This window comes from Fukomys damarensis, unplaced genomic scaffold (genome assembly GCF_012274545.1).
Source record: "Fukomys damarensis isolate Sample0158 unplaced genomic scaffold, DMR_v1.0_HiC HiC_scaffold_9, whole genome shotgun sequence".
Taxonomy (NCBI): Eukaryota; Metazoa; Chordata; class Mammalia; order Rodentia; family Bathyergidae; genus Fukomys; species Fukomys damarensis.
In genome coordinates, this window is record NW_022900921.1 from 42,733,238 (window position 1) to 42,752,654 (window position 19,417).

General features: G+C 43.8%; 1 protein-coding gene across 2 annotated transcripts in view; it reads right to left on the bottom strand.

The window, feature by feature from the left end:
- Cracdl (CRACD like) overlaps positions 1 to 14,820 on the bottom strand; it is a 56,050-nt gene extending 41,230 nt beyond the window's left edge. Inside the window, exons 1-2 of one of the 2 annotated variants that reach the window (XM_033761715.1) lie at positions 14,739 to 14,820; positions 14,283 to 14,367 (exon numbers count right to left, since the gene is read on the bottom strand). In XM_033761715.1, coding sequence (XP_033617606.1) covers positions 14,283 to 14,367; positions 14,739 to 14,778 — 125 coding nt within the window. In that variant the 5' untranslated portion in view covers positions 14,779 to 14,820. Of the gene's footprint in view, positions 1 to 4,003; positions 4,015 to 14,282; positions 14,368 to 14,738 lie in introns of those variants that run through there. The other variant, XM_010643222.2, reaches the window with a different exon arrangement.
- Positions 14,821 to 19,417: the final 4,597 nt, after the last annotated feature.

The window sequence follows — 19,417 nt, forward strand, 5'->3', positions numbered from 1 at the left end:
CTATTTCTTACTAGAAGAGACTGTGAACACTCACACTTAAAAAGGGAGGCTCAAATATTTAGTTAAACAATTTACATTGATGGCTTGTATATAGCATATAAAAGAAATTAAATACAAAGAAGAGGAAGGGAAACAGAGACTCAGGCCAGTGCCAGAGTTGGCACTAATATTTAGGTCTCCATTAATATCAATGTCAGAGTATCTGTCCTCTTTCCTAGCCAATTCCTTAAAAGCTGAAATAAAGCATCACCAAGTTGTCATTATCATTTGACTTCTGGTCTTGTGTCAGCTCTGCCAAAAACTCTTTGTTGGAACCTCACCAAATCTGACTCACAATCATGCTATCATTATATAGAAATGAGGGCAGAACAGAAATAGCACTTTTCAAAGTCTTGTCCACTGTTTCAGGATTGAAAGAACAGCCTTGTTTTCACTATCTGTATTCACTGTCAAAGTAACAGGCAAGGAAGTCAGACAGCTGGGGGGGGGCACATAATTACACGCTGGGGATGTGATCCAAAACCTGGCTGCTCTAAATGCCCACCCCAAGATGTCAGCGTTAGTCAGCAGCCTCCTGATTCCTTACTATCCTGCTGCTCATGGCATTACTGGAGGAGGGGGTACTACCAGGCATTCGGCACCAGAGGCAGTGGGAAAAGGAAACATGAGAAATAAGAAAGCAAGAAGGAGAGGGCTGGTTAACTCACCAGCTAAAGTTGCCACCAAAATGGGAAGAAGTCCAAGAGCTTTCCATTGCTTGGATGTGGAATTAACGGCAACTGCAAAGTACTTATCGAGTGTAGAGTATATCATCTCAGTTATTCTAGTTATCCCCCAAGAACCCTGAGTGTTCTCATTTTGGAAATGAGGCCATATGCGGTATGATCGAAAAATACAGTGAATATTAAAAATTTTTAATTATTACAATAAAATATACACTGCAATGAATCCTCTTCAAAATACTCCACCTCGAACGCTTATCCCACCATTCTTGCTACTTTCTGAAGCCAGTCTGGAAGTGCTCTTCACGAGTATCTTTAGTTGTGCTACTGTGGCTGCCTGCATGTCCTGAATCGATTCACAGCATTTACTTTCATGCTCATTTTGAGTTTGGGGAAGAGCCGGAAGTCAAACAGTGCCAAATGTGGCGAATGAGGTGGATGAGGAAGCACCACGGTGTTCTGACGAGCCCGCCTTTTCACTGGACGGCAATCAGCAGCAGCTTTTACCATATTTTTATCACATATCATAAAGTTACTCAAAAAAGAAGACTCCCAGAACTGCTTCGGAAGCTGGCAAGAATGATGAGATCAGTGTGTTTGAAGCAAGAAGGAGTGGCTTTGTTCTGTTTTGCTTTTTTGTACGGGGGATCGAACTCAGGACCTTGTGCTTGTGAGGCAGGCAGCAGAAACACTGAGCTAAATCCCCAGCCCAAAAGGAAGTGTTTTGAGGGGCATTCACAGCAATGTGTTTTTTACTGTAATACATTTTTAAAATGTTACAGTCACCATATACTTTGATTAGGTGGTTTATTTAGTTGCTCCAGGTAGCAAAGCAGACCTATGCCTGGACACTCATGCTGCGCATACAGCCAGTGTTCTGAGCTGTTCGGATACGGTGATGAGTGAGAGAACCGTGGTCCTGCCTCTTACAGGTACTGACAGTGAGGGCAGAGCCCTGAGCTGTGCCTGGAGGGGCTCAAGGACAGAATCTCCCACTGAAATGCCTCTGCCTGCCCAGAAACGCTGCCCAAGGTCAGGCCACGGTTCAGGAGCCACATGAGCCTCCAGAAGATGATCTATTTGGTCTGATAGGCATCTGGGTCTGAGGGAAGGGGCTCAAGGATTGCTGTGATGCATCAAGTAATTGGGAAAGGACAACTCTAGAAAAACCATGATGTGACCTACAAGACATCCAGTCACCTCTGGGAAATGACAAGATGGCTGTTGGAAAGCACTGCAAGTGTACAGGGTTGTATGAGAAAGTGCATGGGCCCCATGGGAAGGTGTGAGGAGGGCATCCTGTTGCTATCCCATCTACCTGGAGTGGTACAGAGGTTCAAATTTGCTTTTCCTGGGGTTAAACGATGTGAATGTGATGAAGAGACAACATACACAATGGGGAAGTTTTTTTGCCAGCTGTTCTCCATACACAGGACTAACATCTAGAATAAATAAAGAACTCAAAAACAACTAGACCCCCAAAATAAAAGATCCAATAGAAATGGGCATCTAAAAAGAACAGACACTTCTCAGATGAAGAAATACAATTGGCAAAAGAAAAAAATACATGAAAAAATGTTCAACATTGCTGGCCAGTTGAGAAAAGCAAATTAGAACAACACTAAGATTCCATCTCAATCCAGAAAGAATGGCCATCATCAAGAAATTAATCAATAACAAATGCTGGCAAGGCTGTGGGGAGAGAGCGACCCATCTTCATTGTTGGTAGGAGTATAAACTGATGTAATCATCATGAAAATTCTTCAAAAACCTAAAAATAGAAATTCCACTTAGGTATCTTCCCCAAAGAGTTAAAAACATATACACATTTATAGCAGCCCAATTTTTAATAGTTAAATTTGGTAATAGTATATATGCCCATCAACAAATGAATGCATAAAGAAAATGTGGTATTTACATACAATGGAGTACTATCCTGCCATCAAGAAGGATAAACTTGAAGAATTTGTAGGAAAATGGATGCACCTTGAGACCGTAATATTAAGTGAAGTAAATTGGACACACAAGCTTGAATGTCATGTGGTTTCTCTTATATGAAAAGTTAAGATATAACATGCAAAATTAAAAGACAGATAATAGGGAAAAAGAGAAAAAAGTTATTGTATTCTAAGTATGTTTCTGCTATCAATTTCTACCTTCACTCTAATAGGGTGGAAGAGCTCACTTTGCAGGATTTCCACTTCTTCAGATATGTTAAGGTCTTCTGTTGCTATGAGTATGGTCGGTCTACTTTAAATTAAAAGCATACATTCCCAGGATAGCAATATCTATGAAGATAGAGAGTAGCTCAGTGGTTGCAAAAATGATCTGAATTTGATTATGATCATGGCGGCACAACTCTGTCAGAATGCTAAAATCTACTAAGTCCTACACTTTCAGTTTGTAAATTGTGTGGTATGCAAAATTTAGTTCAATAAAGATGTTATTTAAATATTTAAAACATAAATGAATAAAGCATCACAGAGCAGAGAGCTGAGGAATGGCTAGAGGGTTCTTCTGCTCTCCCCCATGGAGGCCGAGCACCATCAGATCCCACAGTGGCCAGCAGACGAGGGAGGCAAAAGTTAGGGACAAATGAAGGGACAGCAGATGGAGCTCACCTTACGTGGGAGGCTTCAGCACCTGCTCATGTTTCACATTCTGAGCATCCTTGTACTGATAAACTCATACTACAGTGCAGTGGAAAGAGCAAAGACATGGACCGAATGTTATGTGTGCCTAAGAGTTGAATCTGCACCCCAACATCTGCCTGCTCTGGCTGCAGACCCTCACATACCAAGGGTGATAGCACTTTAATTCAAGGAGACCAGAACACAGAATGCAGCAAGTGCTGGCTGAGGATGGCTAGGGGCTACTGCAGCTCGACCTGCACCCTCACTTCCCATCTGTGTACAAACGTATCTGTGTCACACACACCTGGCACATTGTGGTGGCAGGGAAACGCAGTATCTCTGTATAGTGGCTCACTTTAGAGTCTCTGCTGCCAGTGCTCGCTTTGGCAGTACATATACTAGAGTCTCTGCCACCAGTCACAGGGAAGCCAACCCAAGAGCCTCCCATCCCCATGGCCTGGTGGACTCAAACTGCTGCCCAGTAACTGATGCAAACACATCCCAGGTCTGGGAGGAATGTGTGCAGAGTTCTGAGACTGCAGAGAGCACCGATGGACCAGTGTCCCCCTCACACGGACATTCCAGGTGGAATCCTCTTGTGCTGTGACAACACGACACCAATCATCTCTGCTGGGCCCAGAAACTCACCCTTTATAACACAGGTTCAACCACCCCCGGTCCATGAGAAAGCCAGAAGGAAGCCACCATCAGAAAGGCAAGGTGGCAGGGCTGAGTGACTGGTCTCTCACAGGAAGGCAGCTCTTCTCCAACTGGAGACTGGATAAAAAAGATGTGGGGGTTTTTTTCTCATAAAAAATGGAGTACTACTCAGCCATAAGGAATGATAAACCAGAGATATTTATAGCTAAGTGGATGCACACTGAGGCCATACTCTCAAGTGAAATTAGTAAGTCACATGTGTAAATACCAAATAGTTTCTCTGGTGTGAAAAAGTAAAAGTGTAAAGAAGGATCAAAATGTATAATTGATATTGTGTAATAGGAAGAAAAAGTCTAAAAGAGTAGAGGAAGTGGGAGAGGTAGAGGAAAGATAAAAAGGGAAAAGAAAAAAATATGTGAAAAGGAAAAACATGGAAACAGTCTTTGTAAATAGGTAAGGGTAGAGGGGGGTAAAGGGAGGGCTGGGGATTGGGGAAAAATAAGAACCAAGATAAGTCATGTAAAGGTGTAAGATCCCAATGATGAATGTAACTGTACTGCATACCTAAAATACACTGCTAAATTTATTAAAGATTTTTTTAAAAGGCAGCTCTTCTCGCAGGAACTCAGTGTTCAGGGCACCTCCCCCCACCCATCTGTCTGTTGTTCTGAGAACTCCAAGTCCCCAACAAGGAAACCTACTCTTTAGACTAAACCTGGGCTCGAGGGGCCTCTGCAGCGGTTCCAATTAACTTACTGGGATGCCACCCACTCACATCCCCTCTGCACTGCAAAGCACTCATTGGGGTGAGTCTCAGTGCCCCGACAATCCAGGGAGTTCTGTTTCTGAAGGAGTCTTGATCAACTACTCAGCTCACGCTGAGCACCACACTTAGACGCAATTTCTATAGAAAAATCCTATAAAAGTCTGTTCGCATGAAGAACAGATTTTAATAAGGTATGTATTTATTTATTTATTACATTCCTGGGGATCAAACCCAGGGCCTTGCACATGCTAGGCAAGTGGTTTTGCCACTGAGCTGCATCCTCAGCCTTAACAGGGTATTTTTTTGTACAGGGGATTGAACTTATGAACTTGTGCTTGCAAGGCAGGTGCAGCACATCAATGGGCTATTTTAAAGGTCCCAATCCACTATATTTACCTACATGAGATGGAGAAAAGTATCTGCGTGCTAGCTGCATACACCTGAACATGTGATTACAGATGAAAGCTTTGGTGTTCACCCTACAGATCAGCTACTCCCACACCCAGTCTCCAGGCAACTTTAGGGCCCCTCCTACTTTTCCTTCACTCAGCTTTCTTGCAGGATGTCAAGAGAACTTGTTGGGAGAGCCTGGGGAGCCACCTTAGTCAGAAACTGAAGGCTTTAGGGGGAGAGCTCCATGCCTGTTATAGTCAGTGCTTTACCAGTTCCTACGGGGGAGGACAGAACCCAACACACACAGGAGACAGCTGACAAACAGGCATCCCATGAGATTCTTAAATACCGATTCATCCAGCCTCAGAGAGCAGCAGAAAAGCCAGAAAAGCTCACCTTCCCCTACGCAGCTGGAAGAGATGGACTAATCTAATAAGGTCTGTCCTAGGGAATAATAATAATGATGATGATGATGATGGTAACTTTACAATCCTAGCACCCCAGGAATCTGAGGCAGGAAGATTACACATTCAAGCCCAGCCTGAGCAATATAGCAAGCTTCTGTCTGACAATAAAAAGCAGGGGGCAAAACCATACCCTGTAGGAAACATAGCCTCTAGACTCATATCTCTCACCATATACTAGACTAAAATTAAAATGGATCAAAGATCTAAATGTTAAAATGGATATAATCTGCTGGAAGATAAAATAGGTACAACTCTTGAAGACACAGATGTAGGAAAGGACTTCCTGAACAGTACCCCAATGGTACAAGAATACTGAAAATCAACAAAGGGGATCAAATTAAAAAGCTTCTATACAGCAAAAGAAACATCCAAGAGTGAATAGAATGGCAAAACATTAGACTGAGGACTAATATTTAGAATATATAAGGCCAGAAATTTAGCTCAGTGGTTCCGGCGCCTGGACCAGAGTTCTATCCCCAGTACCCCCCCCAAAAAAAATTGTAGAATATATAAAGAACTAAAAAAATTATCCCCCAAATAAAAGACCCAATCAAAAATTGGGCAACCAAAGTGAACAGACACTTACCAAAAGAAGTATGTAGACATCCAATAAATTATGAAAAAAATGGTCAACATTGCTGACTACTAGAGAAATGCAATTAGAATACTAAGATACCATCTTACCCCAAAAGAATGGCTAATGTAAAAAAATCTAATAATAACAAATGCTGGCAAGGCTGTGGGTAAAATAGAGCACTTCTACATTGCTGGGGGGAATACGAACTAGTACGAATACTACGGAAATCAGTATGGAGATTCCTCAAAAAACTAAAAACAGAAATTCCATTCTACCCAGCTACCGTCCAAGGAATATTCCCCAAAGAGTGAAAGTCATCATATTACAGTGATACTTGCATACATATATTTATAGCAGCACAATTTATAATGGCTAAATCTTTGGAAAAACCCTATGTGCCCATCAACAGGTGGATGAATAAAAAAAAAAGGTTGATATTTATACACAACAGAGTACTATTCTGCTATAAAGAAGGATTAACTTGAGGCATTCATAGTAAAACGGATGCACCTCAAGGCCATAATGTTAAGTGAAATAAATCAGACACAAGTTAAAATATTGTACAGTTTCTCTTATATGAGAAATCCAAAATATAAATAAAGAGCAAAATAAAGGATAGGTAATAGGAAGTAGAGAGATCATTTTTTTCAAATGGGAATGAGAACAAGAAATGGTGAGGAGGGAGGGAAGGAAAAGAAAAAGGGACCTAAAAAAGAATCAAAGAAAAAAACAGAAATAGAGCTTTTTCAAATGAGGAAGAGAACAAGAGTTGGAGGGAGCAGAGTGGGACAGGAGCAGAAGGGGAACTAAAGAATTAAGATGAGTTACATACATATACAAACTCCCCACAATAGATGTACTCAGTTACGTAATGCACACATGTACTAATAAAAATAAAATAAAATAATTTTTAAACGAGGGAGAAACAAAAGATATTCCTAGGCAAACAAAAGCTGAGGAAGCTCTCTCTATCTTAGTAGAGCTGTTCTGAAAGAAAGAGCAAAAGGAGTCCTTCAGGATGAAATCAAAGGACACTGGACATGAAATGAAGTCATACTGCTGCCAAGGAACAACCTAAAATATCCTCTTTCCTTTAGTTTACTTTTAAAAAAAAATCACTAATTTTGAAGTCCCGCAGCTGGGCACTACATTTTCAGCCTCCAGCTAGTCCACTTTGAAGAAACTCCCCTAGGACACTCACAGGCTAGAAACTGCTCTCCGGGCAGGTTCTCTCTCCCTGCCCTCTGGCGGAAGCTGCTTCTCTTCAGCTCCCAGGCACAAGGGAGGTGTAGAAGGGGAGTGGAAGGAGCCTATTGCTATCTTTTCCTGTTCTCTGGGGAAAAGATGCCTTTTGTGTCCTAACAATTAACTGTAGGATTAACTCTTCCTGGGAACAGACATGAGTCATAAGACTTTCCAAGCAGTAATTTTTCTTTACGGTCAGCTATGTTGGAAAAACGAGTTATCTGAATTTGTCTCCACTCTGGAATCTGGGATTCACATGGTGCCTTCTCTCTGATGGTCTTTGTTGGTGACAGTTTCCATCCTTAGTTTGTTAGATTTCAAAATAAATCTTTGTCTTTGCCTATTCAACTTGTCATTGAGTCACTGGCCTTCTTGAGTAGCAAGCAATGAACTTGGGTTCATAGTTACAATATGAAGAAATAAAGACCTCAATAAAGGCAAATGCATGGAAATCATAAAAGCTACTATGTGACTCCACTTTTTGTTTTCTACATGGTTTGAGAGCGAATCCAGAAGTGCAGTGGAGACCCCAGGGTATTGGGAAAGCCAGGAATGTGGAATGTCTGAGGGAAGCTGACCCAAAAGAGAGGCCTTGAGGGCTGTGAGCACAGGCAGTGCCCCGGGCTGGGCTGCCTCCGGAGTTCACTTCTCCCCACTATTTGCCTAGGGCACTGGCCATGGAATGACAGGATTGGATGTTTGCCGTGCTGGGTTTCGGTCTTGTTTTGGTCCCATTCCCTTCTATCTCTTTATTTTTCCCTTTCACAACAGGAATGTTTACACTGTGCCTTTGTATGTTGGAAGTGTTTCACTTTCTTTTGGTTTTTAGTGGGGCTCATAGCTAAGAGTTCGCCTTAAATCTCAGAAGAGAATTTAGACTTGGACTTCTCAGCAGTGCTGAAACTGTTAGGACTTTGGCAACTCTCAAAAGATGGACTAAATGCACTTTGTTTAAAGGGACATGGATGAGTCTTTGGGGGGCCAGAGGCAGAATGTTATGGTTTATATCTGGATGCACCCCCAAAGCCTCATTGCTCATAAGTGGGCCTTTTGGGAGGCAGCTGGATGATGGAACTGTGATAATCACCAGTGGATTCGTCCCCTGATGAGTTTATAGCTGACTTGCTGTTGGGAGGGGAAGCAGGTCGGAAGAGATGGACCACTGGGGCTGTGGCCTGGAAGGCTTTATCTCTTCCCAAATAGTCAGCCCAAAAACTAGGATGATTATAGCTTCATATTTTGTTTTCTGCATGAAGAATCTGAAGCAGTGATGGTGAACTGCTTAGAGCTTTCAGTGATACAAACAGCGCTGTGGCACATGTGCCATAGGTTTGCCACCGCTGATCTATTGCATTTTAAATTATTAATTTATATTTTTGGACATACACTGTATAAAAATAATTTTGTAAAATCAACAACTAAAAACTGAAGAAAGAAATGTACAGGAGTAAATTTTTCATATGTTATTGAAGGTAAGGTGATGTAGATCCAAATTAGAGTGTTATAATCTTAGAATGTCCACGATAATAAAGAAAATAGCTATGGAATATGTATGAAGGAAAAAGAAGAAGGAACTTAAAATTTTCACTGCCCCCCCCTCAAATCAACTAACACACACCGAGTAATGTGCAAAATGAGGGATAAAAAGACTATAAAGCACACATAAAATAAATACGAAAGTGTGGCAGAAGTCCCTCCTTATCAGGCAGCCTTAAAAGTTTTAGGAAGAGAATTTGACATATGCTACAATATGGAAGATCTTTGGGAACATTATGCTAATTAAAATAAGACAGTTACATAAAGAAAAATACTGTATAATTCCACTTGCGTGAGATATTCAGAGTATTCAAAAATCATAGAGTCAGAAAGTGTAACAATGGTGGCCAGGGGATGGGGAGAAGGGATGAGGGAGTTATTTATTAATGGGCGCAGAGTTTCTGTTTGTAAAATAAAAAGAGCTCTGAGGCTGAGACAGGAAGATCACTGCAAGCTTTAGGCCAGCTGAGGCTACATAGTGAGTTTAAGGCCAGCCTGAACTGTATAAAAAGACCCTGTCTCAAAATAAAAGAAAAGAAAAGGAAAGAGAAGAGATCTTGGGAGATGGATGGGTGGCTACACCTGTACAACATCTAAATGTACCACAGATCTATAGACTTAAAAATGGTTACGATGATAAAGTTTATGATACATGTACTTTGCCACAATAAAAAAGGTTAAAAAAGTGCACACAAAAATTTGTGCATTAATGTTCATAGAAAAATTACTTAGTAATAATAAAAAATGAAAATAACCCGTGTCTATCTATAGATATATAAAAATGTGTTATATACATATAATGGAATATCTATGATTCAACAGCAGAAAAGAATAAAGTACCAAAACATGCTATGATCTGGATGAACCTTAAACACATTTTAAGAAGTGAAAGAAGCCAGTGCAAAAGGTGAAATGTGGAGACCAGAGGAGAAATGCAGCCTAACTGGCCTCCTTGGCGACTCGGAGGATGCAAACGAGAAAGGCTGCACTCGGCGATTCCATGTTGCAGGTTCTAGGGAAAAGTTGTGACAGCTGAGGCTAAGCTTTTCACCAGAGAATGTACTGATGGACACTGGGAAGCAGATGAGTCTTGCGTTACTTTAATTGCTTGTGCCCATGTTTGGGTGAATAAAGGCAAGATGAGCCAGATGCCAGACGCTCCTCTGCCAACTATGAGGCAGGAGCCCCTGGCTGCTCACGTGTTAAACTGACTCTGCTTTTCTGTTGTTCATCCTCGATTGCCCCATCAGGGAGAACAAAGTGGTGCCTGGGGCAGGAGGGATCTGAGACCTACAGTGAAGATTGGCCACGGGTGGGTCAGGTACCACCATATACTGTACAATTCCATTTATATCAAATGCCCAGGTAGGCAAACCCACGAAGACAGATCACAGCTTAAGAGCTGCCTATAGATGGGGAGTGTGGGGCCGGGGGGAAGAAAGGGAAATGGGGGGGTGACTTCGAACAGGCCCTAGGTTTCTTTCTGAGGAGATAAAAATGTTCTAAAATTGCTTGAGTTCATAGGTACACAAGCCTTAAAACCCATTAATTGACAGTAACTTCAAACAGGTAAACTTTATGAACATTACATGTCAACAAACTTGTTGGGGGGGAAAGTTACCAGAAAAAAAAAAAAGGATAAAGGGAAGATATTTTTTAAAAAAAGACAATAAAATTTGCTTCCAGAAAACTCCCACTAAAACAAGAATTAGAGGAAGCAGGTGAGGATATAGGGCAGAAGCTTGGAGATACAGACAGGAGTGGGAGTGGTGTAAATCCAGGTGGATTAAAAATCCACCCAAAGAGGAGGCGGACTGGGTCCCAGCCAGAGGCTGTGGCCCAAGGGCAGAAATATAGGCCTTCACCCCCCCCACACTCCCCACAGCACCACATTCTCTCCTTCCAGCCCCAGGCCTTTGCACACCCTCTTCCCTCTGCCCGTACAGGATATTTCCTGCTTTCAGGTTCCACTGTGGTTTTACTCCTGCTCATCATTCCCATTTCAGCTTCAATTCCCCTTCCCCAGGAAAGCCAACTGCTCCTTCAGGATGAGCTAATCTCCTTCCCACTAGAGACTGCAAGATCCCTGCACCTTTCATTAACAAAAGGCACCAGCTAATTGCACGTGTGTCGCGTGGTCTTTGATCTCGGTCCCCTTTAAAATGTACCTTCTTACATTCCTATATATTCCATCATTTTTCCATTTTCTTGGGAAAGAGACGAAAATAAATTATGACTTAACTATTGTTCTCCAGTGAGTCACACCAGGATCTGCCTCTTCCTTTTTTTAGCAAAATAAGTTTCACATTATTGAGGCAAATGGAATGTGTAATGCTCACAAAGTTCCTGTGAGAAATTGCTGTTCAAAAACGGAGCCAGCTTGCTGCTTAATGATATTATTATACTAAAGAGCAGAGGGGCCTGATGGCTGTAACCACCCCACAGAGGCGGGGCATTGAGATCAGATGGTACCATAATTGATCATCTTTCCCTGAAGGTGCCAGATAACCACCTGCTCCTTGAAGCAGATGCCAGGAAGGACACAGGGATAGATCTATTCTGCATACTGGAGAAAGAAAACAGAAATCTCCTAAGCAAGGGGAGGAATGCAGAGAATACACAAATGCTAAGCGAAAGAGCTTTAAGCTGAGCCAGGAGAGCGAAAGAACTTACTGGCTGGACAATGTTGAAGTTTGCTAGTATCCTGTAACTAGGGTTTATCTTTAAAAACAAAAATAAGACTTGGCTGAGAGAACTGTGCTGTGCCCTTTCTTGCCAAGTATGTGAAACAGAAAACTAATTTTTTGAGGATAGGGAAGAGATACCAGAATGGATTGCCACTGGGCAGCTGCTCAGATAATGTGAAATGAATGAATGAATGAATTGCAGTAACAGCCTCTAAATAAAGGAACACTTCCTGTTAAAAGTGAGATGGCACTAAGTACCCATGCACAATTTCCAAGGCTGCCTAACACTCCGAAGTTTCAAGGATGGACTGCTTCAAGATCTGACTTTGCTAGACTGTCACATTTCTTTTGCCTGAATTCTTCTTGCTATGTCAGCTACTCTACAGCCACACAGAGGTGATGTTCATGGGCTTTTGTGGATTCCTTGGTTGGGAGTAAAGGAGGATGGGTGCATTCAGGAGGTCCCTGCTTGGGGGCCTGTTCCCTACTTCTGACTCACCACTGGCCACAGGCAGGACAGGGACACACATCTAGAGAGGACAAGATGGCAGGAGACAGCTTGCTCCACCGTTTCTTTTCAAAGAAACACCACAGCTTCACCACAGCTTCATCCCAAGGAGCTCCGCCATCCACAAGATAAACACCATAATGTACAAGCATATAATTAGGATCTTATATAAGATAAACTACTATTTTCTGAAAATCACTTACATAAGTTGATTTAGTGGTATTCGGAGTCCTTATAAATGGGCAAATTAAGCTACTTAGTAGAGGAATGCACATGGCACTCCAAACACAGCAGATAGCCACATACATACACACACGAATCTGTGTTCACTTAGGCAGCCTGTTCTCACACAATCCCACCTGCATGGACTTCATGCCTCAGACAGCAATGCATGGCAGCCTTCACAAGAGCACTTGTCATCACTCATCAAGAGGGGAGTGTTTTTATATGAGATCTGACAAACATCAGTTTATAAATTTTCAGATAGAGTAAAAAAAATCTATTAGAGACTTTAACAAAACCATTATTTCAAAAATAGCTAAGTGTCGGAGCTTCAAACTTCACAACCTTATTTTAGAAATTCTATTTGCATAATTCCAGGGGAAATATAATATAAATTCATTTTAATGCTGGGGAGGCTCTTATAAAGATACCATTTAACTTTGAAACTTTCAAGCTCACAGAGCAACCTGTGTGCTTGGTGCAGACTGCTCAACACACAAGCAACGGAGGGGACCCTGGAGTCCAGGGCACAAAGGACAGTTTTACAAGAGCTGGGTTACTTTTAACTGGGTGAGTTTACTGAGGAGATACACACCCTTGTTTCTATGCATATCGACCACAAATCATTTATCTAGAATGTTATGTATGTGACTGGTATTTCTGCAGTGTGGCAGGTGCAGAGCTGAAGTTTGTTTTTATTTTTAATAGGAAGACATGCTCCAAAGCCTAGTAACAGAAGACATATCACTACCAGTCTCTCCTGGCCCATGCAACACCACAGACAGAAGCAGACAATGAATTTGAATAATTATCAGTCCAAAAAAAAATTTATGAAGCCACATTCAGTGGTGCATGCCTGTAACCTTAGCACTTGGGGAGACTGAGAAGTCCCTTCTGGGCAACTCAGTGAGATCCTGTTTCAAAACAAAAAAATGTTCAAAAGGGTTTGGGAGTGCAGGTCAGCGGTAGTGAGTCCCTGGGTTAAGTACCCATTGCTACAAAAAAAAAAGTAGTGACGATAATAATGACTTACAGGCACAGGGTTTTACCAATACAAGGCCTTGTGTTCACAATGAATTCATGAGATGCTGTGTCATTACCCATGCAACTGAAGAAGAAAGTGAGGCTTGTGGGGGGACCACCTGCCCCAAGTCCTCCAGCCTCCCTTCCCACCAACCGTTAGGTATGTCCTTCCAGAGATGCACTATCAATTCACTAAGACCATGGAAGGAGGCTGCCACACTAGGAATTTTCCACTTGAGACACAAGACTGACGACGACATGTTTATTTATGCTGAGCAAATGAATTTAAACCAAGCGACAGCGCCACAGTGCACAGAATTAAATGCACTGAGAGCCAACCGCTTCCAGGGAAAAGGTCACCAACGGCAGGGTGAAGTGGCTGTGTGCGGGAGTGCTGGCCTTTGCTGGGCAGGAGCTCAAGCGGGTTGTGGGTTGTCTCCTGGGCTGTGTCTGTCGGCTGGGAGCAAGCCTTTGGTCCTGGACCTTAGGTAATAATGCTGGTGTCCTTTTACCCCGACCTCCCTCCACTCCAAGTGTATCAACTCTGCCATGCAGATCCCAGATACACATGGGATAGTAAGAGTAAAAATGCTGTTTACCAAGTCCTCTTTTCCTCTCCCTCACCATGTAAATGTCTTAAAGAAAACAAAGAGAATCATTAGTTTGTTCCAGAATTCACATAATTCAAGGAGAAAGAATAAAGTATATAAAGAAGGAGATCCTAAACCCTCTAGAACATCAGCCCCAGCCCAAGGGCGGTTGGCAACGCATATCCTAGCAGAGACAATAGGGTCTCCCCTCCCCTGCATCTCCCCTCCACCACCTCCTTGCTCTCCGGCCCACCTGGGGTCAGGCCTGATGCACTGGGAGAAGGCAGCCATCCTCCTGAAAGCGGTGTGGGCCTCTGGCTCTCTCATCGTCCTGGAAGCTAGCAGCAGGGAGAGGCGTAGCCTAAGGCTCTCGGGACACCACTGGGTGCTGGGCACAAGCCCGGGTCCTGGTCTCCCCCAGCAGCTCCAGTGGGTTTGGCAGGACCCATGAGCCACAAGGAAGTGGGGCTTCTGCCAACCCCAGGCACCCGGAGCCCTGCAAGCTCCCTGGGAGGGTGTGCAGGCTGAGGGCTGTCTGAAGAACACACACTTCCTTCTTCCACTCCAAGCCCCAAGGGCCAGGGCGGGAGTGGCCTGACTCCTCGGGGAGTTGGTCTGCAGTCCTCGTCACCTGCCTCCCTGTGACTGGAGTCGCCCGCTGAATGGCTGAGGCAAAAAACAAACTTGCACTATGTTTTCTCATGCTCACCATGGAGGCAGGCAAAGGGCGAGTCAGGTTGAGGCTGCATTCCCCATGCGAGCAAGGGCAGATCCGGGAAGGACAGACTGGGCCCTGAAATGGGTTTGAAACTAAATGCACCCAAGCCCAGGGCTACCCTCTCTCATCCCTACTGCACCCTTGATGCCCACTTTTTTCTGCAGAGGGAGGGGCCCCGGTGTAGGAGTGGGGAGCTGCCAGTCTCCGCCCTGCACACCTGCTTTCTAGCTTTCACTTTCTTTTTATTTTCTCTATCATGGCATCTTGGGCTCTAGATATGTCTTCTGAGATGCTTTCCTGGGGCCATCCAAATGCTGCTCTTAGCCAGGCACCTGCTTACCCCACTCCCTGTGTCCCTGCTAGGGTTTCCAGCCCTCCTGGCTGGAGACTGCACCTGGCAGGTGCGCAGGCCACGCCTACCCAAGAGAAATCACCAACTGAGCCTGCCTGGCTGGGTTCCCCAGCCTGTCCACAAAGCCAGGAGCCTGGTGACCTCCTCTCTGATTACCCACAGCTGCCACTTCAAAATAATAGACTCCTGCAACCAGCAGCTCCACCTGAGTCAAGTTCATCCCAAGGCTGACAGCTCTACTGTCAGCGGTTTCCAGGCAACGTCTGGAATGTTGACAGAGACTCCTGGCAACCAGTGGGTGTGACTATGTTATTAAAGCCTAGGAGCAAGCAGGCAGGCAAGCAGCACAGTGATTTCTGAAAATGGTTCTAAAAAAGTCCTAGCTAGCTTGTGTTTCCAAAATGCAATTGTATATGGAGTTCTAGTCAAATGGTTTAAAATTTAAGGACAAAAGCATAACAAATATATTAATGGCCATAAAAGTAAGCACTGAGTTCAGAGAGTGGCAATCACTTAGACCTCTGAGGCAGCCCATACACATTTGCCTTCAGAAGCTGCAGGTCCACTGCGCTAACAGGAAGTCCCCTTTCTCTTAGGAGGTGTTTCAGGGGCCTACAGGACAACACAGCAGAGTGGACTATTGAAGGGCCATGAGCAAACAAAACTCTACAGATCCACAAGGCAATTTCATCCTGCTCAGAGCAGTCAGGCTGAGCTTGGAGGTCACTTCTGCCACATGCCATGGCCCTATCTGGGATGTCACTTCCATCACGGAGCAGCTCAATGCCCCAACAAGACACCACTCCAGAGGGTCACAAACACTGCAGGGGACACAGTGTCACATCTGTGCTTCCACTGCTGAATGCCCAGAGACTGAGGCCACTTCCACTACCTCTTAGCACATTCTCCACGGCACAGTTTGCACCCTCTCAGTTCTACCAAGTACTCAGAATTTCCTTTCTTTGTCCTTCTTTAAAGGGCCCATCCTGTATATACCCCAGAAAATCAGAAAGCCAGATGAAAAAAGGCCAGTAACACCCACGTGCATATATTAAAGAGCAGCTTGTAAAGCGCAACAGAAAATCTTTTATGCAAAATGGGCTTTATGATAGGACCTCTGTCCCAGTCCATTTTCTGTTGCTATAACTGAATGTGCAAAATGGGTAACTTATAAAAAAAAATAAAGGTTTGCTCAGCTCATGATTTTGCTGGGAAGTCCACATATGGTGGGGGCTTCTTGTTGAAGGCACTCACTGCAGAGTCCTGAGGCAGTGTAAGATACCAAATGGCAAAAAAGAAACAAGATACAGAATGAAACTGGCTTTTATAGCATATCTACTCAAGATAATCCATTAAGCCATGAATCCATCATAGATGAATCCATTGATGACAGCAGAATCCTCATGACTCCATCACCTCTGAACAGCCTCACCTGGTTCCACTTCTTATACCTAAAAATGGGGGCTAAATTGCAACAAGAGTTTTGGTGGGACCATTCAAACTCTACTGTCATTGTTAACTGTGATACATCAACTTGACTTGAGTGCAAACTGCCTGGCAGATTAGCTGTCTGTAGATGATGGACATGGAAGCTGCCAACTGAGGAGGGAAGACTCATTCTGGATGTGGGTGGTACCATCCAGCAGGCTGGCAGCCTGGAAGAAATAAAATGGCAAAGAAGATGGAACGATGCCTATTTTGCAAAGCTCTGGTCTTCGCCATCACCTTTGGACCTTGGTCTCCAGTTCCTTCAGCCTTCCAATGCAGACTCGAGTTGTTGACTCTCTGGGGACCTTCCAGGACTTTGACCTTGGAATGGGACTGTGTCCCTGGCTTTTCTTGTTCTGTGGTGTCTGTCTTCTTGAACTGAGCCATTCCTGAATCCTCTGGCTCTGAAGTGCCCAGATGGCCACTAGGGACTCTCCTACCTCCAATTCTGTAAGCTACCTACTAAATCCCCCTGCGTAACTATACATATGTTTTCTATTGATTCCATTCCTCTAAAGTACCCTAACTAATAACTTAGTAATGTCCTTAGCCCTCTAAGTTCATTTTATCCAGAGGGATTGGAACGAATGGGCCAGGTCTTGGTAGTTTCTATTCATGCTCATCTAACACTTACAACCACCATAGGTCAAACAGTGCACCTGTTTTGCATGTGAGGAAACAGATGATCTGTGAGGGTAAGCAACTTGCCCAAGATCACCAAAACAGTAAGTGAAAATCTAATCCTCAAATCAAGACCTGTATCTCACCCAAGTGTGAACCCTTCCCCGATGGCAGCTGACTCCTAAGAGACCCAGGCCAACGGTTTAAGGGACAGGTCAAGTTCCATCTTCTCTGGGCTGGCAGCCTGGCAGCCTGTATTGAAAGCCTTCAAAATCCTTATCCTGCTGCTCTAGCTGTTACCCTTCCCAGAAATCTGGCCTAAATCCAGTCCTGCCTTGTAACTGCATCCTGGAAACATTCTAAAGGACACTGACAGGAGACTGGTTATGGCACTGTGACCCAGAAGGGGATGCTAAGCAGGCCTAAAAATCACATCACTGGAAAATATTTACCAACACGAGAGAATGCATTGCAAAGGGGAAGGAGGCCTCAGCAGTGCTTCTAAAGCATCATGCATCCCGTTACCCAAAGCTTGCTCAACATCCATGCTACTTTGGCAAGTCTGGCCAGGGCCTAAGATCCTTCATCCTAACACACTCCCAGGGGATGCCAACCTGCTGCTCTTGACCTCCTTTTGAAGAGCATCACCTTACAAAATGATGGGTGCAGGAAGAGCCCACTCTTTTTGAAGACCTCTTAGTGCATAGAAGGGACAATGGCCCAGAAAAGTTGAGAACTTAGTTATTTCTGGGTTGTGGAATTACATAGATATTAAACTTTCTGGTTGTGCTTGTACTTTTCTATGCTGTGTGATCTTTTGGATTGAATGCATATGTTGTTCATAATTAGAAGCAGTTCAATAGTTTCTCCTAAAGATCAGGCAGTATGATATGAACAGACTGGGATTTTTGGGCCAGGATTTGGAGTCGAGTTACTTTCCTTCTCTGAGTTCAGCTTCATAACTAGGAAACCCAGAAGGAGGTTGAGAGGCTCCCAGTAGACCCCATGTGTGAACTTCTCCCCTGGGCTCTCAGTGTCAGTCCCTGCCCCTCCTCAGCTGGAAACAGGAGATTATGCCCATGAGTGCTTTTGCAGTGGCTTCTTCGTTTGGCTCCATCTCCTCTCGAAGATAAGAGCTGGAGGAGATTTAGAGCATTAATCTGTGGGAGAGTAGCCAGCTTGGCCAACCGTGAGGCATGTGCGTGGGTTTGGGCCCACCTAGAACCTTTCTTCCTGGAAGACAGCTTCCCCTTTGGGCCTCACTATCTAGAAGGCCCGTCTCACCCTACACACAGGAACCACCAAGGCTGTGCTCTGACCATGGGCCAGAACACGTCCCCACGTTGAACCATGCTTCACCTGCCCACCTGTGCTTCGAAGGGTGTGCTATCACATGCAAAATTTTTGAACATGCAGGCATTTACCTCTAGGAGAAGACACTGTTCTTAAGTTCTTCTCAGCTACACATCAGTGAAGCCCAACAATTATGGCCCTAAAGTCCAAACAAGAACTGATATCACTTTGACTGCTTACAATGCTCAGTTAGTGGGCTTCAAACCCAGCCCCCAACTGAGTGCTCCAAGGTTAGGTTTTACAAGTGGTCCTGCCACATTTCACTCTTTTCTTGCTTCATATCCCAAAGTAATGTTATAAAGAACCCAAGGGCCATTGCAAATTACACTGCTATCTAATCAAACTCTAAAACCAGAAGTAAAAGCCACAGGACATGCTGCTTCATCAGCCTGGCATCAAGTGGACATCAGACTGAAAACCTCATCATCTAGGCTTATGAAACCCAAGCAGAGCATCCATCAGATAAAAAACTTTCACTCATTTCTAATAAAGTTTTTTTCTGGGTGAACTTTCTTCTGTATGGCTAAAGAAAAAAAAATCTTCTCAAATAGTTGATTTCATTTGAACCATGTGGTAAGATACTCTGACAAAGTGTCCTGTGTGATTCAGATGCGGGGGCTGCTTGGATTTGACATAAATATCCTCCTCTTTTGTAATTCCCAGACATCACATCTAGAGCCTGAGGCCACGGAGCAATATGGAAACACATCTGGCTTCTTATGTGGAGGCGCTTAATATTCCAACTCATCCCAGAAAGATCTTTAAAAAGGAGCAAATCCCTCATTTTATTAAATATTTCCATGGGGGTGGGCATGGAATTTAGAGGTTCCACACCATTCATCACAAAACGACTGCT